This window comes from Mustela putorius, unplaced genomic scaffold (assembly GCF_011764305.1).
Source record: "Mustela putorius furo isolate JIRA1106 unplaced genomic scaffold, ASM1176430v1.1 tig00003962_pilon_pilon_pilon, whole genome shotgun sequence".
In the NCBI taxonomy this organism is placed as follows: Eukaryota; Metazoa; Chordata; class Mammalia; order Carnivora; family Mustelidae; genus Mustela; species Mustela putorius.
In genome coordinates, this window is record NW_025422106.1 from 2,495,871 (window position 1) to 2,518,597 (window position 22,727).

At 50.5% G+C, this 22,727-nt stretch overlaps 2 protein-coding genes and 1 long non-coding RNA gene across 13 annotated transcripts in view; 1 reads left to right on the top strand and 2 right to left on the bottom strand.

The window, feature by feature from the left end:
• Positions 1-361: 361 nt before the first annotated feature.
• SNX11 (sorting nexin 11) lies at positions 362-11,271 on the top strand. Of its 7 annotated transcripts, none has more exons than XM_004764738.3 (8): positions 363-589; positions 3,041-3,100; positions 4,071-4,128; positions 4,808-4,894; positions 5,190-5,290; positions 8,500-8,595; positions 8,813-9,025; positions 9,736-11,271. In XM_004764738.3, the coding sequence occupies exons 3-8, from the start codon at positions 4,087-4,089 to the stop codon at positions 10,007-10,009; spliced, it is 813 nt and encodes a 270-aa protein (XP_004764795.1). In that variant the 5' UTR covers positions 363-589; positions 3,041-3,100; positions 4,071-4,086; the 3' UTR covers positions 10,010-11,271. The 7 variants fall into 7 exon arrangements, with proteins under 7 accessions (XP_044925994.1, XP_044925996.1, XP_044925995.1 ...); XM_004764737.3 differs by having other exon boundaries at positions 364-589; positions 4,074-4,128; XM_045070059.1 differs by lacking the exon at positions 4,808-4,894 and having other exon boundaries at positions 362-589; positions 4,074-4,128.
• Positions 2,396-21,196, bottom strand: LOC106007079. 5 transcript variants are annotated; one of them, XR_006603705.1, is made up of 7 exons: positions 20,216-21,196; positions 20,023-20,129; positions 10,400-11,668; positions 9,081-9,225; positions 8,508-8,587; positions 4,802-4,993; positions 2,397-2,635 (listed from the first exon to the last, which is right to left on the bottom strand). It is a non-coding gene; the product is annotated as an uncharacterized LOC106007079 (long non-coding RNA). The 5 variants fall into 5 exon arrangements; XR_001181603.2 differs by having other exon boundaries at positions 9,081-9,228; XR_006603707.1 differs by lacking the exon at positions 2,397-2,635 and adding an exon at positions 2,642-2,851 and having other exon boundaries at positions 9,081-9,228.
• A 258-nt stretch (positions 21,197-21,454) lies between these two features.
• Positions 21,455-22,727, bottom strand: part of SKAP1 (src kinase associated phosphoprotein 1) — a 280,423-nt gene continuing 279,150 nt past the window's right edge. Inside the window, exon 13 of the mRNA XM_004764740.3 lies at positions 21,455-21,843. The gene's annotated coding sequence lies outside the window, so the exon portion shown is untranslated. The remainder of the gene's footprint in view (positions 21,844-22,727) is intronic.

Consider the following 22,727-nt stretch of genomic DNA (forward strand, 5'->3'; position numbering starts at 1 on the left):
TACGAACCGTGAGTTGGGAAGCCTTCGATAACTCCGCGGGGGAACTGCAACCCACGGGGTTCAAATGGGGAAGCTCTCGGGACTCTGCGAAGCTCCAGGAACGTGGGAGTCTTCTTCCCCTACCCTCCCGCGCTCCGGACCGCCCTCGACCAGACAGAGAGAGCACAGCCAGCCTCCTGACACTTCTTGGCCGAGTGGACCCTCCTTTGGACCTTTAATAACACTCCCTGGGCCTGGTTGGCTGGGCCCGACAACGATGGGCGGGCCACGGCTCCGGATTGGCCGCTAGAGCCCACTCTCCGCTCCCCTCCCGCGTCCACCCTCCAGTGTCCCAAGTGAGTGTCGGGGGATCCGGACTCCGGCCGGGGCCTGGGCGGGGCCGAGCGCAGCGCCTCTCGAACAGGGATCGCCTCCGAGAGCTCGGGCCTGGAGGGGCGGGGCGTCCTGGACACCCGGGATTGGCGTGGCCGGGAGCCTTCTCCCGTCGTGCACCGGGGCCCCGGCCACTCACCCGGAAGGAGAAGCCGAGACTCTGGCTATATGGTGTGGCGCGGGCGGTGTCGCTCTGGGGCGTGTGTGCTGCTCTGAGGTGAGGGGTCGTGGGCGGGGCCGCGGGGAATAGGTGCTGCTCTCCAGTAGGGCTTGAGCGTCAGTAGTGGCGTTTGGGGATAGTGAGCTCGCTTGACATCTTAGGGACGAGGCTGTCTCACCTCCCGGGACAAAGGCGGGTGCTTGCTCTGGATCAAAGGAAGGAAACCCGGCTTTTTCATTTGTTTTTAAAGTATAAAGTATCTTTCCTTTCCACTGCCTAAGCTTAATAGTCAAAGGAGAAGGAGGGTCGTGGGGCCCCTTTCCCCCTCGTGCGTGAAGAATGGAGGTGGAGTGGCCGGAGTTTGGCGACATGAACCGAAACAGCTCGGGCTAGGTCCAGTTACAAGTATTTTATGGGACAGAGAGGAGGGCTCTGGCGCTAGACTGTAATCGCCTTTGTGACTTACTTCCCAAGTGTAAGGAGTGGCAAGTTACAGACGGACTGAAGGATGGAGTGGAGCTGCTTGGTTGGGAACATACAGAACTTGGTCAGAAAAGGAAGCATCCTGTGCCACCTGTGGGTGTTTAGGAAGGAGAGCTTTTTGAGTTGCCATGAGGCTCCAATGGCTCAAGAATGAGTAAGGAGGAATAGGAGTCTTGGTGGCTCAATTGACTTTTATCACCCTATTTTTTTAGCCTTTTTAAAAGTAGTTTAAGTGAAAGTGAAAATGGTGATGTGAAAGCCTTGAATCGCTATCCTGAATTTTTAGGACATAGGAGAACTTTACAAGGAATCGACATTATAAAAAGCAAACAGTTGGGCTCTTACCAGAGAGGTTGGTGGTGGTACAGGTGGAGAAAGTAAACTTCAGATGTGATTGGAAGGACCCAGGAGTTGTAGTTAGTGCAGAGTGAGATGCATACGTAGCTGAGAGGATCGCTGATTTACCCTTATTTGAATGAGGAGGATCCATCTCCCAGATCAGGAGCTAACTTAAGGAACTTCCTTCTTGCCTTCCACGGGCGGAACTTAGCTTCATTTCCTCCTGGGGAGTGGCATTTATGTGGAGGAAGCTGATGGAGAATGCTAATTGCTAGAAATTATGACTTGGGAATCTAGGTTTTTGAATTTGTTCCAGTGTCCAGTGTTTTTAAGGGAAAGTTACAGTGGGAACTTTGTTAATGCCCTTTCAACTTACATTTAAGAATACAACATCTTGGGGGGGGGTGCTAAGTTTTTTTTTAAGATTTTATTTGACAGAGAGAAATCACAAGTAGGCAGAGAGAGGGGGAAGCAGGCTCCCTGCTGAGCAGAGAGCCTGACTCAGGGCTCAACCCAGGACTCTGGGATCATGACTTGAGCTGAAGGCAGAGGCTTTTTAACCCACTGAGCCACCCAGGCGCCAAGATTTTTTTTTTTAAGCCAGTGTATTAAAGTCAGTTTATAGCTATTTGTTTCTCAGTGGTTTTAGCCCTAAAGGAAAGGAGAGAAACTTGCGCTTGAAGGTGGTTCAGGGCCCTAGACACTCTTCTTGAACCTGTGAATGACGACCACTTAGTCACTAAATTATGGTCCTAAATTTGGCAAACGTTTCAAGGCATAGATGTGTGAGCCCCACTGAGTGTGTGGATGTCTGTGATTTCCTTGTCATCTTTCCCATCGTTACTTTTAGGAAAAGATACGTCAGAATATCTAACTCTCTGCTTTCGTGCTGGCAATTTATCAAATGACTGAAAAGAGAAGAGAAAGAAATTTTTTTAAAAAGATTTTATTTATTTATTTGAGAGAGAGACAGGGAGAGAGAGCATGAGTGAGGAGAAGGGCAGAGAGAGAAGCAGACTCCCCGTGGAGCTGGGAGCCGGATGCGGGACTCGATCCACGGACTCCGAGATCATGACCTGAGCAGAAGGCAGTTGTCCAACCAACTGAGCCACCCAGGCGTCCCAGAAAATTTTTTTTTTTTAATCTGAGGAGGTTAATCGTTCACAAGTTGAGCTGTTCTTTTTGGTCACAGCCATTTGATGGCTTATATCGGGCATGTTACACATTGGTTGCTAAGGATTTGGAATTTCCTTTCAGTTCGGGACCCCTTTGTGACGGTGCCTGCAGCAGATGAAAAATCAGATTGTCAGCAAAAGTACAAAGCTGGTATCACAGTCACAAAACCTCTAGTTTGCTCAATGGTGTAGCCCGGTCATCTACCGGGAGGTTTTGTCTCTGCGCAGTGGCTGTGTGTGGAGGGATCTTCTGGTATACTGGAAGGAATTGGGAAGGCTCTTTGCTCTGCTAATTTCGTGGTGTAAATGAGTTCCGCTTCTCCTGAAACATTAGCCTTGTGTTAGCAAAACATCAAATAGAAGGGAACTCATTACACACTGTTCTAATGGTAAGGCAGAACTAATAAGAGAATGTGTTTAAAATTAATTGTAGGACTGTAAAAATGAGTGGGTGTGTGAATGGGCATGGGGGGAGGAGAGGGAGAGCTTTGAGATGGTCTTGTTTTCCCAGGAGCCAGCCTGTATCATTTGTTGGCAGTACATATTGGCTGAAGTCAGTTTTCATTTCAAGGTAAATTGGAAAGGGAAATTAAACCTTATTGTTCCGCTCTTAAGAGAGGATAAGGGGGTGGAGGCGGCCGCCAGGGTGGATGCTGTTGAAGTGGTTCTAGGAGTAACAAGATTAGTGCTGTATTTTAACAGAAGGTGACATCATGGGCCCCTTTGGACTGGAGTAACCCTGCACTGGAGGCTTCATGGTCCCCTTGTCGGAGTGGGCTATGTCGCTGCACATGTAAACGGCCACATTGGGGGAAATCAGGGGCTTAGGCTTTAATGAATCTTTACAAAGGAGCGGAAAACATCCCGAGCCGACCCATGCAGCTGTGGGGGGCTTCGGCAGAGGTGCAAACCAGATAGCATGTCGAGAGAGGAAATGATTGGAACCATTGGCTTGGGTTTGGGAGGACAGGTTAGATAAGGGAAGGTCGCAACCGGGCAACCCTTTCAGGTGCTCCAGGAACTCTCCAGCTCTACGATTTACCTCTGGGTAGGACTGTTAAGCAAGACAAAGAGACTTCAGGGCACGGATATTTGTGGGGCTTGGTTGTCTCTAAACCTCCAGAAGGGGGCGCTGTGAGGCACACTTGCAGAGGCGTATTGTAGGCCCACAGGACTGCAGCTTTCACCTGCAGCCCTCAGGCAGAAAGGTTTGACATCCCATTTTGCAATTTCCCCCTGCCTGAGGTGAGCGCTGCACAGACCCAAATATGCTTTAGCTAGAGGTGGCCTGGTTGAGGGTCCCGGCTGTGGTCTGCGAGGGCAGGCAATTCCCCTGGGGCTTTTAGCTTGGCACTGGGCAAAGGCAAGGGGATTTTTTTTTTTGCTTCCTCTTAAGTTTTACACAAAAACCCCCAAAAAAGGTGCCTGGGTTTTCCCCGGGGGAGGTGGGGGGGGTGGGTCAATGAAAATTTTCTTGATAAAGAGTGATAAGAATAGAAGCATGCTAACCATGATTTGTTCCCCTGTCCTCTCTCCCCCAGCAGATGTTTTCTTCCAATGGGCTTTGGGTGTAGGATGTTGGAAAACCAAGAGTTGGAGGTAAGCATGTGGTCTCCAGGAAACAGTTGGGTAAGGTTTGATTGGATTTGAGGAAAGACGCCAATCATTGCTCCATGGTACTCTAATGACAGTAATACCTTGGGGGTTCTGATGAGCTCAAAATGAAGGCAGGAGGTGGAAATCTGCAGAAAAGCCATTCCTGGGAAATAAGGTTCTGTTTTTTGTTTTGTTTTGTTTTGTTTAATTTATTTGACAGACAGAGATCACAAGTAGGCAGAGAGGCAGGCAGAGAGAGAGGGAGGGGGAAGCAGGCTCCCTGCTGAGCAGAGAGCCCGATGCAGGGCTCGATGCAGGGCTCGATGCAGGGCTCGATGCAGGGCTCGATCCCAGGACCCTGGGATCATGACCTGAGCCGAAGGCAGAGGCTTTAACCCCCTGAGCCACCCAGGCGCCCCAAGGTTCTGTTTTGACTAACGTTTCCATTCGTTGGAATGCAGCTGAATGTGAGGTTCACTAGGGCGAGGATTTTTGTCTCTTGTTCGTGTTCTGCCCCCAGTGCTTCAGAACAGTGTCTGACATAGTGGGTGGTCAGTAAATATTTGTTGAGTTGAACGAATACATGAATGAAGGTTGGTACTGATTGGGAAAATCTGGCAGCCTATGTTATCCAAGCTGGCTCACTGTGTGGGTGAGCTGAAGGAGCCTTTCTTACCTCTAGGAGGTGATCACTGTGCGTGTTCAGGACCCCCGCGTGCAGAATGAGGGCTCCTGGAATTCTTACGTGGATTATAAGATCTTTCTCCACGTAAGTGCTTCGGACTTCTGTATTGGGGTCAACCTCTTCTGGGGCTGAGGGCTGGTGCTGAGGCAGAACCCGTTGGTAGATGTTTTGACTGTTCTGAGCCTGAAGAAAAGGAGGGCGGGGAGGAATGAGCTTGGGGTCAGCCGGACACCTGCTCTCAGGCTGCCTGCTGGCCCGTAGCCCCTGCTCAGGATGGGACCTGGTGGGTTGGGTCCTCCGTGAATGTGACGATGAGGAGTAAATCTGGTCTTTTTCTACTTGGGTTTTTTTTTTCTTTTTCATGTACTTCCTCCTGTAGACCAACAGCAAGGCCTTCACTGCCAAAACGTCCTGTGTGCGTCGCCGCTACCGTGAGTTCGTGTGGCTGAGAAAGCAGCTCCAGAGAAATGCTGGTTTGGTGTGAGTTTGCTTTTGTTTCTTTCTTGGGTCTGAGACTGGCTTTTTGGGGGCGTACACAAGAACCAGAGTTTACAATAAAGAAAACTTGGCAACATGTTAGGCACTTAGGAAATTGAGAAATGGGTTCTTAAATTATGTTTTCGAGTCAGTGGAAAAAGTAAAGACAGGGGCGCCTGGGTGGCTCAGTGGGTTAAAACTCTGCCTTCAGCTCAGATCATGATCCCAGGCTCCTGGGATTGAGCCCCACATCTGGCTCTCTGCTCAGTGGGGAGCCTGCTTCCTCCTCTCTCTCTGCCTGCCTCCCTGCCTACTTGTGATCTCTGTCTGTCAGATAAATAAATAAAATCTTTAAAAAAAAGAAAAAAAAAGACAGAGTTCTAGTATTTTGACTGAACAAAGTCATAGAAATATAAAAAATACTTTTCCTTTTTTATATGCATTTTCATCTAGGGCTACACAAATGTACTGTTAGCATTTTATATATGCGTATCACTCGTGATCAGAAACTCGTTAGCACCTGGATTTATGTGACCGGTGGTGTTCCTGTCCATTTGACATGTAATATAAATGTTAATTTTTTTTCTTTTTTGTGCAGAGACCTTTCTCCAGAGACATAACAGACTGAAAGTCTTATGAAAAGCAGTAATGTTCACTCCTCACTTAAACCACCCCAAATAAGTCCTAAACTGGAGACACTGTAGAACAGGGATTCCATTGCAGGACAGTCACTGAATGTCCTGGGAGCGGGGTCTGGGGGTGACCAAGCTGGTTAGTTAACATGTGGGACTGCCGAGGCTGCTGTCATGGGTCAGGCCCTCAAAGCCAGTTGGAACTTCTGACAGATTCTGCATTCTCTTCTTTTGTTTGTTTGTTTTGCTTTGCTTTTTTAGAGAAAGTGTGAACTGAGGGAGAGGGGCAAAGGAGAGAGAGAAAGAGAGAATCCCAGGCAGACCCTGTGCCCAACACAGAGCCGGATGTGGGGCTTGATCTCACAACCCTGAGACCATGACCCCCGATGAAATCAAGAGTGGGGACTTAACAGACTGAGCCACCCGGGCACCCCTGGCCTGTTTTTTTAAAAATATGTTCATAATAGAAGCTAGGGAGATTGAAAGAGTTTGTGGATGCCTTGCTGCCACGCAGCTGCTTTTAGAAAATTCAAAGCATGTGAGTTGCACCAAGTGGCTCAGTGGGTTAAGCATCTGACTCTTGATTTCCTCTCAGGTCCTGATCTCAGGGTCGTGAGATTGAGCCCTGCGTTGGCTCAGTGCAGTGTGTGCTTGAGATGCTCCCTCCCTCCCTCTCCCTTGGTCCCTCCCCCTGCTCTTTTTATTTTTTTATTTTTATTTATTTTTTGTCCCTGCTCTTTTTATTTATTTATTTATTTATTTATTTCCTCAAAGATTTATTTATTTATTTATATGACAGACAGAAATCACAAGTAGGCAGAGAGGCAGGCAGAGAGAGGAGGAAGCAGGCTCCCTGCTGAGCAGAGAGCCCCATGTGGGGCTCCATCCCAGGGCCCTGGGATCATGACCTGAGCTGAAGGCAGAGGCTTTAATCCACTGAGCCACCCAGGTGCCCCCATCCCTGCTCTTTTTAAATATATAAATAAAATCTTTTTTTTTTTTTAAGGTTTTATTTATTTATTTGACAGAGAGATCACAAGTAGGCAGAGAGGCAGGCAGAGAGAGAGGGGGAAGCAGACTCCCCACTGAGCAGAGAGCCTGATTCAGGGCTTGATCCAGGACCCTGAGATCAGGACCTGAGCCAAAGTCAGAGGCTTAACCCACTGAGCCACCCAGGTGCCCCAAATAAAATCTTTTTAAAAAAATTCTAGGGGTGCCTGGGTGGCTCAGTGGGTTAAAGCCTCTGCCTTCAGCTCAGGTCATGATCTCAGGGTCCTGGGATTGAGCCCCACATCGGGCTCTCTGCTCAGCAGGGAGCCTGCTTCCCCTCTCTGTCTGCCTGCCTCTCTGCCTACTTGTGATATCTCTGTCAAATAAAAAAAATATATTAAAAAAAAAAAATTCTACATTGTTGGGGTGCCTGGGTGGCTCAGTGGGTTAAAGCTTCTGCCTTAGGCTCTGTGATCTCTATCAAATAAATAAATAAAATCTTTTTTTTTTTTTAAAGATTTTATTTATTTATTGGACAGAGAGAGAGATCACAAGTAGGCAGAGAGGCAGGCAGAGAGAGAGGGGGAAGCAGGCTCTCCACCGAGCAGAGAGCCCGATGCAGGGCTCGATCCCAGGACCCTGAGATCATGACCTGAGCTGAAGGCAGAGGCTTAACCCACTGAACCACCCAGGCGTCCCTAAATAAAATCTTTAAAAAAAAAAACATTCTACAATGTTTACAAAACCCACTCCCACCATCAGCTCTTTTTTTTTTTTTTTTAAGATTTTATTTATTTATTTGACAGAGGTCACAAGTGGGCAGAGAGGCAGGCAGAGAGAGAGAGAGGGGGAAGGAGGCTCCCTACTGAGCAGAGAGCCCGATGCGGGGCTCCATCCCAGGACCCTGAGATCATGGCCCAAGCTGAAGGCAGAGGCTTAACCCACTGAGCCACCCAGGCGCCCCGAGCTCTTATTTTTAAATTTATTTGAGAAAGAGAGTGAATGAGAGAGGGTATGAGTGGGCGGATGGGGGAGCCAGGCTGGGCAGTGGAGAGGGAGAAGCAGAAACCCCGCTGAGCAGGGAGCCTGATACAGGGTTCGATCCAGGACCCTTAGATCATGACCTCAGCTGAAGGCAGACACTTGACCGAATGAGCCACCCAGGAGACCCATCAGCTCTTATTTTGAAAATGGAGAAACTTGTACATGGCAGCATGGAGCACATGGGGTCCTTGTATGTAAATCAAGACCTCTTCCAATCCGAGAGGGCTTGGATTGGGTTTGGATACTAGTTGTGTGACACTGGGAAATTTACTTAACTTCTCTGATTCTACCTCCTTACACCTGAAATGGGGACATCAATAGGTTTTTCATAGGGTTTTGGGGAGGAGTAAATGAAAAGGTTTGTAAAGCATTTAGCACGGTGCCTAACACATGGCACGCGGTCAGTATTAGCCCTGCCCAGCCCCCTTTTAAAAACCTATTTGTTTTGATTTGTGCCTCTTCTTAGGGGATTTCCTTGCTCAGTGGGCAGAATGGCTATCTTTAAATGTTACATTTATCTTGGGTGTTACATTATGTGATCCACAGGCCTGTACCTGAACTTCCTGGGAAGTCAACCTTCTTTGGCAGCTCTGATGAGTTCATTGAGAAGCGGCGACAAGGTCTGCAGCACTTTCTGGAAAAGTGAGTAGACGGAGTGGGCTAGTACCTGCCTCCTGAGTGCGGGAGGGGAGAGGGGAAGGTATCGGGCAGGATGGCCCCTTCAAATAGATAGGCCTTTCCTGCACCCCCATCCATGCCTTCAGTGCTCGCTCAAGCCGGAAGCCCTTCAGGGAGCGGGGGGCTGAGGACAGCAGCTGCTCAGCGTGAGTCTGTGCTGTACCTCCTGTGTTTGCCTCAGGGTCCTGCAGAGTGTGGTCCTCCTCTCAGACAGCCAGTTACACCTCTTCCTACAAAGCCAGCTCTCGGTGCCCGAGATAGAAGCCTGCGTCCAGGGCCGAAGCCCCATGACCGTGTCTGACGCCATTCTCCACTACGCTATGTCCAACTGTGGCTGGGTCCAGGAAGAGAGGCAGGGCTCCTCTCACCTGGCTAAGGGAGACCAGCCAAAGAGGTAACGAGAGCTCTCTTGTTTTTTTTGAGGCACTGGGGGCTAGGATTACTGTTACCTGGGCCAGTGAGGTGTCCACTTGATAGAGGAAGTGTCCTCACAGCGTTTCATGCTCTCAGAAGAGGCCTCGTCCTCCCTGTGTGTGGTTCTCTCACGTGGCAGGGCCTGAGCGTCTGGGTTAACCCATCCCTGGGTAGCGGGCTCTACTGTCGAAACCCGGGGGGAAAGAAGAGAAGGCTTAGCTTGTTCTTTATTCCTCTCCCCTCCCTATGTCAAAGTGACAGCTTTATTGAGATGTAATTTACATACCATAAAATTCACCCTTGGAATGTATCATTCAGTAGTTCTTAACTTAGCACCCCAATTTTTATCACCCCCAAAGAAACCTTGTACCTGTCAGCAGTGACACGCTGTTTTCCCCACCTCCTAACCCCAGTGACCACTAATCCACTTTCTGAGTCTGCGGATTTGCCTGTTCTGGACACTTCACACAAGCGGAGTCCTGTGTGTGGTGGTTCGGGACGACCTTCTTTCCCTCAGCATGTTTTCAGGGTCCACCCATACTGTCGTGCCTGTCAGCACTTCCTTCCTTTTTGCGGCCAAATCATACTCCATCTGCATGGCCTTACCCCCTTGGTTGGTTGTTCACGAGGCTTATCCACTGATTTTTGTTTATCTGTTCATGCCCTTGTTCCTTTCTCATTCTTTGCCAGTTGCTGCTTTCTTCCAAGATCCGGCAGGAGGAGCTCTCCCTCCCCACCTCCCAGGGAGGAACAGGACCATTTCGAGGTGTGGGCTCCCGTTGTTGACTCTGAAGCTCCTTCCTTGGAAAGCCCCCCTCTCCTTCCCTCCCCCTCGCCGTCATGCTGTGATTTTGCAAGACCTGACGAGGACGCCTCTGCTCCCCAGCCTGTGAGAAGGGCCGTGGGAGGGGACCGTGCTGTGCCTTTGGACCCTGGGCAGTTAGAAACGGTTTTAGAAAAATGAGCTCTGGTCCGAGCGCTGGGTTCTGCTCCGAGGCGGCAGAAAAGATGCCGGCAAGGAGACTTGCTGGGGTGGGAAAGGGGCACAGGGTAGGTGTTGGGGAGTCTGGGCCACTTACTGTCGAATGGTCACCTCTGCTCAGGTTGGTGGCACAGAAGTCGGTCACCACAACTCCTCAGGCTTCGTCCATGGGCTTACACTGGACGGTTTTAAGTTAGGCATAAGGCCCACCATGGGCTGTTGGTTTTGCACAGAAATATGTGGTGTGTTTACTCTCCTGGGAGCTGAGTTGCTTTAGATGTTTGTTAATGGGCGTGGGAGCATTGCCTCAGGTTGACTGGTTTGGGGGGACCTGCAAGTGACCGCTTTTAAGCTGTCCTGTTGAATACTGACCCGATGGAAATGGTTGTGTAGTCGTATTCCCACTGGCGGGCTTCTTGCTGCGGCCCTTAGAGCACTTTGTTTCCGGGAGGCTGGCCTCTTGCCTCCCTCCTTTCGTGGCCAGGGTGGTGAGTGTTTGTTCTCCCACCTTCTTGCTTCCTTCTCCTTCTTGAACACCACTGACCCCACCGGTGCTGTGACTCCCGTGCCTGGGGGTTCCTGCCTCTCCCCAGCCCTCAGCCTGGCTGTGAGGGGCCCTAGACCCATGACGTGGCTCCCGGCTGGCCCTGGAAGAGAGACCCCTGGAAGCCAGAGGAAAGGCAACAGTTTCAGGGGCTTTGTTTGAGAAAAGGCTGTCCCAGGCTGTCACCACCTCCTCTGGCTGTAAAGCCCAGATGTGACAATCTTTTCTGCGGTGCTGCCATGGGCGCCTTTCTTTTTTGAATCCTTCTCTTCTCCCTTAGTAACAGCCCCCTGCCCCCAGGGCTTCAGCTCCCACAGTGTCCCTCTGCTGTGTGGCGGGGAGGCCGTCTGTTCAGTCCAATGGGGCGCAAGGGCTTTGTTTGTGCCTGGAGAGAGGGCTCTGGGGATGGAGATGAGGAACGACGCGCCTTCAGACAATGAGGCATTCTGCCCTCCCGCTGCCATAATTCCTCTCCACGGAGAGCCCGAGCGGGTAGGAGAGGAGCGCCGGCGGCGCCCTGCCTGCTCAGCGCTCCCCTCTCGCGCCCCCCCTGCTCCGGCCGCCCCCCCCGCCCCCCCCCTTCCTTCCTCCCCCGGCCGTGGGCTCTTCCTCTCCTGGCCTCTGCTGGGGTGAGGGGGCTGCCAGGGTGTTGCGATCGGAGTCGAGGGGCTTTGGCCTGAAATAAAATGCAAGTATTTAAGACTGTTGTTGCCATTTGTGTCTAACAAGCTGTAGCCGAGGAGGAGGGAGCGAGGGCTGGCAGGAGTTACTTTCATAAATCATGAGTTTATCAGCGTGGAAAGAACGGCCGGGCGCTGTGGCTCTCCCGCGTGGGGCGAGCGGCCCGGTCCGGCCCCGGAGGAGGGGCCGCCTTCCGCGGCTCGGGGATCCGGCTTTTCCTCCCCGTCGCGGGCACGAACCTCGTTAGGTATAATTTACCTGCTGCAGCCCGGGTGAGGTGCCAGGTGCTGGGAGAGAAATAAAGTTTGTCAACAGGCAGATGCGGAGCCCCGGCGGGGGCTCCTCCCTCTTTCCTGCCCGCCTCCCCTGGGCCTCTCCTTTAGATGATGCAGCCGAGCAAGGCGAGGAGAGAAAACCTACAGAGGCAAATCCAAAATGTCAAAAGAAGTTCATTTAAAAGGGAGGGGGAAGAAAAAAAAAAACCCTCCATCCACAACCCTCACAAAAACCCGACAGATGCTAAGCTAATGGCATCCGCTCTGCCTATTGGTGGGGATGACTCATGAATATTAATGAGTCCAATGCTCCAAATGGTGCAGCTGTGAACCCAGCTGTGCCTGAAGCTCTCTGATCTCAGAAACTTCCAGACAGGAGCCGGAGGTGGTCTGTGTCAATTCCCTACTCAGCCAAAAAACAGCAAGCCGGGTTGGCCTTCTTCTGTTCTCTCCTTTTCTTCCCGGAGTTGGTGTTCAGCAGCTCGTTCTGCCAGCAGGGTAGGCTGCTGGGACAGCAGGAGCCATTCAAAGACACGGATGCGATTTTTCTGACTCCTGGCTTTTTTAATGATCCATTACCAGCAGTGCATACAACAGCAGCTCAGTTAATCTAAGGCCAGGCGCCGTCCCCTCACCGTCCTGTGCTCAAGTTGAGAGTGTGCGCGGGGGGGAGATGTCCTAAGAAGGGAAGAGTTTTCCTGACACGGGCTTAGAGTTACCAGGGAAGAGAGCAAAGCTGAATTTTTCTCCCCATCCAGGCGGTGCCATTGGTTTCGCGTTTCGCTGTGTCCCTGTGTGCTCGAAGGGCTGGCGGCCATGGCCGCTGACTTGTGTAGGGAAGGTGGGAAGCTCCTGGGGACGGTGGCTGGCTGAGCTGCACTCGGCTTTTGTAGCACAGAAGTATTTTCGTGTTAGGGTTTAGGTTCCAGGTGGATTCTGTGCCTGATTTAGTCACCACCTGACCGCCACTTCTGTGGCCCAGGGCTGGTCGTCTTGTTACCCAAGAGAAGTGGTCCCATGCTCAGGGGTCTCACGTTGTTTGGTGGCAGCGGGTGTGTGTATGTGTGTGTGGGGGGTCTTGTTTAAAGATAAGTCTCCTCTGTTTTCTTCACTTTACTTGCCTCAGTGGCCAGTGAAGAGGCCAAGTCAAGTAGTAGACTCCTTTTCTAACTGAGGAAACAAAGCTGAGCTGAGGGTAGTTTTTATAAAAACCATGTTTTTATTAATTTAAAATGGATGTTCTCGTTTATTTCTCAAGTAAACTCTACCCCTGACATGGAACTTGAACTCACAACCCCAAGATCAAGAGTCTTGTGCTCTGTGGCCTGAGCCCGCCAGGCGCCGCTATGAAGCATGTTTTTAGATGCTGGGAGAGCACATTCATGGAAGTCACTTCCCCACTCTGTAAGATGAGGTTTTTGCTTCTTTCCTCCCCAGATTTTTTAATTTTTATTTTTTTAAAGATTTTATTTATTTATTTGACAGATCACGAGTAGACAGAGAGGCAGGCAGAGGAATGGGGGAAGCAGGCTCCCCACTGAGCAGAGAGCCCGATGCGGGGCTCTATCCCAGGACCCTGAGATCATGACCTGAGCTGAAGGCAGAGGCTTAACCCACTGAGCCACCCAGGCGGCCCTCCTCCCCAGATTTTTTTTTTTTTTAAACCAGAATAAACCCACTACTGAAGTCCACTCGAGTAGCTCTTCAGAGTAGTTCTCAGAAATCTGAGCTCCTCGGCAGTCCTGTGTTCTGACCAGTCCCACTCCGGCAGGTGGGTCTGGGAGTCCATCATGACTCTTTGACAACCTGATTGGACTTGAAGTTCACGAATTTGTTCTCACACCTCAGCTCTCGCTGGCTATTCTTCCCACCCGAGGCGTGGGGAGGACAGTGGGCCAGGAGGATGAGGAGTGGGGTTGAGGGTAGAGACGGAAACAGAGCAGCGCCTGGCCTGCCTCACGGGGGACCCCCGGAACATTCCCTCAGAGACCGGAGCGGTGATGTGGGAGCCGCCCGCAGAGACGCAGCCAAAGCCAAGCCTATCCGGGCGTGGGGTGGGATGGTGACTTCCTCAGTCATGCCTGGGCACAGATCCTAAGACAAGCTTCCCGGCAGCCCTCTGCCTGCAGGGACTCAGCTCTGTAGAGGGCATCACCTGGCTCAAAGCAAACTTTCTCTGAATTGTGGAGAAGCATCCCCCTTCCCATCCTCCTTACCACGATCCCTTCTTTCCTGAGGGTTTCCTCAGCCCGCCTCGGGAGCCCCCCTCCCAACTCACCTCTTCTCATTTCCTCATTCTGCACCACCCCCCTCAACTACTCACCTCTTCTCATTCACTCCCGGCTCTACAGAACTCCTTCAGGAGCTGCTGTAAAGACCAAATATGCATTTGACTTCCCAACAGGGTGGCACGAGCCAGTCCTAGCATGTTATTAGAGAAAAAACTTCTTGGCAAGAACCAGTTGCACCTTAGAAATGGCTAGATCTGGAGTTAAAAGCTGGAACCTCAAATCTCAAGATACAGTAAACATGGACAGTTTATGCACAAAGGCCACACTTTTTAGGAGACAGAATGCTCCCGAGTCAATGAGCAAGGTGAATGATTTTCCATCCCTTCCATTCGGGGGAGGCCTGGTCCACTTCCACCAGCACAGGAGGAGGCAAATGAAGGGGGACTTACTCAGCAGGGAAAGGGGCAGGAATAATAGGGAGGGATGGGAAAGCCAAAGTGTGAGAATTCAGAGACTGTCTGAAAGTCTTTAAGGGTTTTTTTTTAATCCCCCCCCCCCCCATGGAAGGCAGGAACATGAGATGCTTCCGCAATCTCTGGATTATGGGAAAACCCCCAGCCAAAATTCCTTATCTGCGGCTGTATGTCCCAACTTCCAACCTTCAGCCAAGCACCTCTTCCTTCATACCATCCATATCGAAGGGGCCAGCTAGTTTAGATCTTTCCATAAGTGCCCCAGCCCTGTGTATGTGCTTCCCCGGGAGGCTACGTTGATGTGAGAAGCCAGGCCTACCAGAAGCTTGACCCAGGTCCCTTGAGCAGAAGGCCCAGAATAGTGAGAGCCCGAGGCGGTTTGTTGGAGGCAATGCAACCTGCCTGCTATAAGCTACGAGACTTAGATATATTCTACCAATTAGGGCACATCTGTTCGAAGCGCTGGAAGGCGGGCACTGTCTCTTTAAGAGCCAGCCCACTCCTCTCCTTGAGTGATGAGGGCTGGGAGCACAAGGGAGTCAGATGCTGATTAAACAGTCCTACTGCCCAGCTCTGTTAGAAAATTACTGTAATTATGATCTAGTCCCAGCAGAGGGATGAGTTCCAATCCTGCTAATAACCCTTCCAGGTGCCTCGGATTCGGGGCCCATGGGAGGCAGAATCGTCAGGGCTCTGGCTGGCACCAGGGCCACCAATGGCCTTGCTGTCTGGCCGGTGCAGGCAAAACCAACAAAGGCAATGGACCCCTCGTCCTATCTTGGCCTCCCGAGAAGGCCGTGGGTTTTGGCTGGGTTTTACTTTTTTGGTTCTTGATAAAGCTCCTAGGAGTTACATTGTATAAGAAAACTTCCCCTTCAAAACTAACGTGGAGGAGCAGGAAGGTTAATGGCCGCAGCCACTGGGAAGTGACATCTGTCCTGAGCCTCCCTACTTCTGCCTGAGGGCTGCAGTCAGCCCCGCACCAGCCTGCACCAGTGCCAGGCATGGGGAACCAGAGCTCCCGGGAGCAGCTGCTGCCCTCTCCGTGGGGTGACACCCCTGGTCTCCTGCTCTGAAGCAGAACACGGCATTTCACTAGGTCCTGATAAGAGTTTCAGGGCTCCCCTTTTAAGATTTCTGCCACGGAAAAGGGAAACAAGGAGTGTAACCACAGAGCTCTAGATGTGAGGGACTTGGTGGCCTGCAGCTCTCTAACCTGGCAATTCTGGGCTTACTCATTCGAAAATACCCAAAATACCATTTTTGTGGTGCAAATCTGTGCCTCTGCAGGCCCTCAAATGTCTGCAGGGGCTTGTGGCCCCTGGGCTGTGGTTTGCAGAGTGTTAAACCCTGAGGAATCCATGGCATTTCTACTCTGGGTCTTCCCAACCCAGCAGTAAGCCTCTCTCCAGTGCTATAATCCAGTGACTAAAAGTACAAACTTCTAGAAGGTAGGGCAGTTTCTCCAAGCTTGGTCCTAAACACACAAATGACCCCCAGAGACAGGGGTGACTTTGTTCCCAGGGGACACTTGGCAATTCCTAGAGACAGCTTTGGTGGTCAGCACAGGGCAGGGGTGGGGTGGGGTGGGTACTACCGGCATCTAGTAGGTTGAGAGCAGGGGTGCTGCTGAACATACCGCCATGTCCCCAACAACATAAAGTTACCTGGCCCCAAATGCCAGGCCCCAGGAGTGCCAGGTTGAGGGAGTTGGCACTCACAGGTGACACAATAAGCTCCAAGTTTTGCACCGCCCCCACTGCCGCCCCCTCCCACCTTCCCCTGCACTGCCTTCAAGATGATCTACAGTCTCCAGATGCTAGGCATTTGCCCTGAGGTGGGCTGTGCCAGTGACAGGCAGAGGACGCCCACAGTCAGCCCCACCGCCTGGCCCCGTGGGAGGCGTCCAGTACGTGTAGGTGGGAGCAGGTGCCGCCTGGGGGCTTCATGGTAGAGAGATGCCAGGCCGGCTGACCGTTGGTGAAAGGGGAGTGTTTATGGCCTGTTTTCTGTTCCGTGAGCTGATGATGGGCACAAGAGAGGCCCAGCTGCTCACCATCAGGTTAAGAGCGTCTGCGGTAGAACCAGATGCCCTCTTTGAGGACCAGCACTAGAAGCCTCTTGGAACTCACTCCTGTCACAGGAGGCAAGGAAGTGGCATACTGTCGCCCCGTGCTGCAAGCGAGCTTCCCTCCATGGCCCCCTGCCAGATGGAGGGGTGGCAGGCTGTGATGGGGCCCCACGAGGGAACTGAACACACACACAGCGGCTGACAGCCGGCCAGCCCCAGCAGCCGTGTGATGCCAAAGATACTGGGCCTCTCAGAGCAGCCTGGGCATCAGGGAAAGAAAGCCTCATTGGCAGGGCTTGCCTAGGAGCCAGGCCGGCAGGGGAGGTCTTCATTAGAAGGCACATTGCCCAATGTTGCAACCCGGAGAGCCTGGTAGTCTCTCTACTGCCCGCTCCCCATGTGACTGGACAGCTCATTTTGCCTGATTTCTGGGGTGACCCCTGATCCTGGTTTACACCTGCGGTCTTGGCATCAATTACCAATAACTCTCCCTTTCAGTCTCAAAAGCATCTCTGGAAAATAAATTATATGGTCACCCTACTCATTCTACTTCAGTTTCCTCTAATACCATTGTTGTTGGTTTTGTTTTGTTTTGTTTTGTTTTTGCGGGGGAGGCGTTGCATTTATAAAAGACTTTGTACAAAATGGGCTGCGTCTTAAAGTGTATCATTAATTGAATCCTAATGAGTTGCAAAAGAATGGTCATCGGTTCCTACTAATAACAACAACAACCCCCCCCCCCAGCAAAAGAGGCATATTTTCTGAACACTTAGTTTTGCACAGGGAAATAGAACAATTTGAATCCTGTGAAGAAAAATCTCTTTTTAGTTGAGAGTTTGAAACTCCCTACCCAATCTCTGGTAAATTCTACACCGAAGGCAATAGCAGGGCAGGAGGGAAGGGGGAGGAGCAAGGGACTAGGTAATCTACAAACTAGAAAATGAGTCCGAACCACTGGGCTGTGTAGCGGGGATAATCCTCTGTGTAGACGGCTGCTTTTTCTAAAGGCAGCGCCACAGATTTCGCAGGGCTTCGGGAATTAGCAAGTCAAAGCCACGTAAGATTTATCCTTCCAAGCCCCTCTGGGGTGGCAGGGGGAGATCTGTGGGGAGGGCTTCCTGGTGGCCAAAGATGAAAGCACCTCTGTCCCTCCCATCTGAGAGTTTCGTTCTTAAGATGAAAAAACAAAAACAACAAAAAACCCACCACAAAAAAACTCCTACTTTGCCTTCTTTTCTTGCTTCTCTTCAACTCTATACTTCTCTGACCAGTTTTTAGGGCAGGGGTGAGTTCCCCCCACAACCCCCGCCACTGGTGGTGGTGGGGGGCGGCGGTTCTCTCGCTCCTTGCATGGACACCGCTGCTTTGCTGTGACGCAAGTGCCGGGCATGGAATGCAGAATTTGAAAATGTGTCACCGGACGTGTCTAACGGCGGCACAACTCGACTGATTCAAGACGCAAAGCAGCGGACTGAGAATTTCCAGAGTCCCTCACTGCATTTGCTCTTCCCCGGCAGACTTCCTGTGATTTTTGTCCAAGGCCACCCCTTTCAGGTCCTCAGCTCTGCCATTCTCAAAGACCCCGAGACCCATGAGGTGGTGCAACTGGGCAAATTGAAGGGCTGAAAAGGGAATGAGAACGCGAAATCTAGGCAGTTCCTCACGAGGCCTCTGTCTCCAGCGGGAGCGCGGGCATCTCTGTCGGTTACACCTTTGGGCATTGCTCTCTCAGATGGGTCTCAGTCTGGGTCTCAGGAAGGAGAAGCAATAGGAACCCCCTTCTCTTTCCCATTTTTATTTGCCAGAGGAAAAGGTGCAGTTGGTTTTGAATTAAGTACGGAGTTCTCAGAGATACAACAGTGGGGAAATTTAGTATTGAGGTGGTTGCAAAGCAATGTCTGTGCTCTTCTGCTATACGGATGACAAAGAAGCCACACTGGGAAAACAGTTATTTTTAAGGAGACGGAGCTGAAAGACTGCTTTCAGAGCATTTAGTGTTTTCAGATACCAGCGTGGACAACGCAGGCCTAACCGTGCCCACCCCGGGTCAGATCATCCATTGGACATCAGCTAGTGCTCGGTAAATTATCATTTATCTGTAAAAGGCAGATACACATTTGCTGCTTTTTTGGTTAATTTTATTTTTTTTAGTCATCTCTACACCTCATGTGAGGCTTAAACCCACAACTATGAGATCAAGGGTCACATGTTTCACCCACTGAGCTGGCCAGGTGCCCTTCTACTTTGTTGCTGGGGCTTCCTCTTTTTAAGATTTTGTTTATTTATCTTAGAGAGAGAGCATGCGCAGGGAGGCAGAGGCTCAGGAGCAGAAGGGAGGGGCCGAGGGAGAGGGAGAGGGAGAGGAGGGGGAAGGAATCTCAGGCAAACTCCCGGCAGGAGTGCAGAGCTCGTGACCTTGAGATCGTGACTTGAGCCGAAACCAAGGGTCAGACGCTTAACCGACTGAGTCTCCCAGGCGCCCTATACATTTGCTTCTTAAATTTAGGACCTCACCTTTCTTTTCTCCTTCCTTTACATAAAATCAGGAGAGGCAAAAAGCCTCCCTCTCCAATGTCAGATGCCAGAGCAATCAGTGGCTATTAAGAAGCCACAGACGCTGTGGTTGGTTAACACTGTGGTCGGTTAATGTGGTCTCATGCTCCGGTTATCCAGTTAGTCGCAGGCACTAAGGTGGGGATTTGGTTAGTGGGGTCAAACACAGAAGTGGTAATCCGATTAGCCAGTTGCTTTCTGAAGCTGTTGGTTAAGATAGTGGCTGCTGGGGGCGCCTGGATGGCTCAGTCGGTTAAAGCCTCTACCTTCAGCTCAGGTCATGATCCCGGGGTCCTGGGATTGAGCCCCGCATTGGGGGCTCTCTGCTCAGCGGGGAGCCTGCTCCCCCCCCCCCCCGCCTCTCTGCCTACTTGTGATCTCTGTCTGTCAAATAAATTAAAAAAAAAAAAAAAAAGATAGTGGCTGCTGAACGAAGTGGAGAGCAGTTTTGCTGCTTCGCTTCAGAGAGGCTGTAGGAACCCTGTGCTTCCAAAAACTCTGTCGTAGAATGTTCTCAGAGGATGCCCTTCAGCCTGGAGATAGTCTTATCAACCCATCAGACTTGCTCTTATCTTTTTCTGCCAGTAACAAGGTCAAAGATAGCCCATGGCGGTGGACAGTGGGATGAGTCCGTTTGTTTGTATCTTTTAGGGCCAATCTGGTTTCTCTTCCTGAGGGGTGTTCCAGCTAGCAGGGTCAGAGATCGGAGTGGTGGCTACCCTACAGCTGATGGGGCTGCTGGAGGCCTCCATAGAATGGCGAGTGATATGGGTATACGCAGGCTTTTAGGTTTAGAAGGGACTATTGCACTAAGGGAATTTTTTTTAAGCGCTGGAAGCCAATGACCATGATACTGAGCGGTACCTGAACTGTGCAGAGTGGAGAAGTTACCTTGACCTTGCTCCTTTTTCATCCCCCTTTTGACCAGGCCTGGATACCTACTCTTCCTCTTCTGGTGTCCCCTTTTTGCGTGTCTCCCCGACTCAGAGCAGTGGGACAATACTGTTCTCCCCTCTCAGCCATCAGCCTTTCCAGCCTTGGGTCCCGGGGGGTTCTTTAAGGCAGGGGCCACTCTGGGGCACGGATGGCAGGGGGAGTTGGGAAGAGGTTGGGGTTTCTGTTTGCTTCCTCTGTTAACCATTTTAGAACAGTGTCCATTGTGCTTACCTGTAGGTCTGGATTGGTGCAAGGGCTCCTAAAAGGAGAGGCAATTGGTTGTTTTTGGTTCGTCTGCTCATCTGCTGCCACCTAGTGGTTCAGTCTCCTTTAGCACCCTGTGTAAAGGGAGGGCGCATTACCAACTCGGTATTGCCTTTTATCTTTTATTCCCTCCCCCACCTTACTTGTCCCTTTTCCTTACCTCCTTATCCATCACATACACAAAAACCTTCCGGTATTTTTTTGGTTCTGTTTTGATTTTTGGTGCTCCTGGGTCAGAAAATCTGGAAATGAATGGCTGGCAGAAAAATCTTTTGAGAAGCTTGAATGCACTGAAACATCCTCGTTTGGTCTCTAGTTTTTCTCTTTTGGTGAGTTAAATGGGTGTCTTACTGCAGGGTTAGAAGATGGCTGTTACAGAGCTGAGGAAGGCCACTGCCGATTCAGGGCTGCTCTGAGTAGGCAGTTCTGAAGAGAAAATTTCTATAGCTGCTTCGTGCCCATTTTTCAAAATTTCTCACATGGCGAGTCTGGCCATAATAATAGCTGACCCTTACTGAGCAGTTACTATGCGCCAGGCATTGTTCCAAGTATGTTACATGTGTTGACTGTTTAATTTTCCTAATGACCCAGTGAAATGGACTACACCCTTTCTAAGGTGAGGAAATTGAGGCATTATGTAAAATGTCAAGTAACTTGCTCCCCTAGTAAATGGGGAACTGGGATTTATTCTCAGGCTGTCTGCTTCTAGAATTTAGGTTCTTAACCACTATGTTTGGCTGCCTCTTTTAGCCAGAGATAACGTGAGACTGCAGGAAGAGGAACAGGGCTGTGCACAGCGAACTCCTCCCCAAAACACTTTCTTGGCCTTTGCCTGGGACTTGTGATGCCAGACACAGTGTGGTCGTGAGCAGAGGGCCAGGAAGGAACTCTCCAATGTGCTGACTCCAAGGACTTGCTCCTAGCCTTGTCTCATTTCAGAGATTGAGCACATAAGGAAAAACCACCAAGTAGGCAGCCAAAAGAAGTCTGAGAAGCCAAACAAAGCAGGCAGGCTCAGGGTCCAGAGATGATTCTGCTCTGGAAGATAATTGCAAGCCCCCTATTCTGTCTGGGCTTTGTTTTCTCTCTGGCTATCCTTTTCTTTTCTTTTTTAACATTTTATTTATTTATTTGACAGAGAGAGATCACAAGTAGGCAGAGAGGCAGGCAGAGAGAGGAGGAAGCAGGCTCTCCACGGAGCAGAGAGCCCAATGTGGGGCTCGATTCCAGGACCCTGGGATCATGACCTGAGCCAAAGGCAGAGGCTTTAACTCACTGAGCCACCCAGGCGCCCCTGGCTATCCTTTTCTGCTTTGCCTAGAGGTGGCAGGAAGGCCCAGCCAGAACCAGCCTTTTTGAGACCACTGCAAAAAAACAATGTGACACTATCACACACTTCTAGGAACCAAGTATGATGTTTATTTATGCTTTTCTAATCAGACAAAACAACTAGCAACTTCCTCCTCCAAAGTTTTCCTCTGCTCTTACCTTCTCTGTGACAAGCCTGGGGAGAAGGCAGAAGTGGATGTGTGGACATGTTTAAAGGAAGGATGAAAAAAAAAAAGGTGGGATGAGCTATGACAAGGCAGGTGTATTAACAGATCTGCTGACTGTGCCTTTTTCCACTGGTCTCACTGGCGGTTTTCAGTAACTACCAGGTATCAGAAGCTTGGGTCTCATCAGTAAAGAGAAGAGTCCGTGGGGTTGGTGGGGTGGCTGGGGTAGGGAATAGAAACTCCTGATGATTGTTTTCTTCATAATGGCAGGCCAGAGAAAAGGATATGGGTCCTAAAGGAGGAAAAATACATAAATTTGCTTTTATGATTCAAAACAAAGATGGCATAAAAGGGCACAAAGTAAAGAGTGTCTCTGTCCTATCCACCCAGTCATGGACTTGTCCTTGGAGGCAACCAGTGCTATTGTCTCTGTCTTTCCAGATAGATCTTCTACACACAAAAACAACTGAAGACTCCCACCCACCTTTTTTTCCCAGTAAGCTCTACACCCAACATGGGACTTGAACTCATGACCCTGAGATCAAGAGTTGCATGCTGGGGCACCTGGGTGGCTCAGTGGGTTAAAGCCTCTGCCTTCGGCTCAGGTCATGATCCCAGGATCCTGGGATGGAGCCCTGCATCGGGCTTTCTGCTCAGCGGGAAGCCTGCTTCCTCCTCTCTCTCTGCCTACTTGTGATCTCCGTCTGTCAAATAAATAAATAAAATCTTTAGGAAAAAAGAAAAAAGAGTTGCATGCTGTATGGACTGAGCCAGCCAGGTGCCCTTGGAGACTCCCTTCTCACATAAATCTATGAGAAGGCCTACCTTTCTTTGCTGACTTTTTTTCTTTCTTACCAATAATTATGCCGAGACCTTCTTTTTCTTTTTTTTTATTGTTGCATAGTATTTAATTCCATGAATGTATTATAGTTACTTGGCAAGTTCTCTTTCTAGTGGTTTGCTATTATAGACAAGTAGCCTTGTGTGTATATCTTTTTGTTTTTTTTAAGATTTTATTTATTTATTTGACAGATAAAGATCACAATTAGGCAGAGAGGCAGGCAGAGAGAGGAGGAAGCATGCTCCCTGCCAAGCAGAGAGCCCGATGTGGGGCTCGATCCCAGGCCCCTGGGATCATGACCCGAGCCGAAGGCAGAGGCTTTAACCCACTAAGCC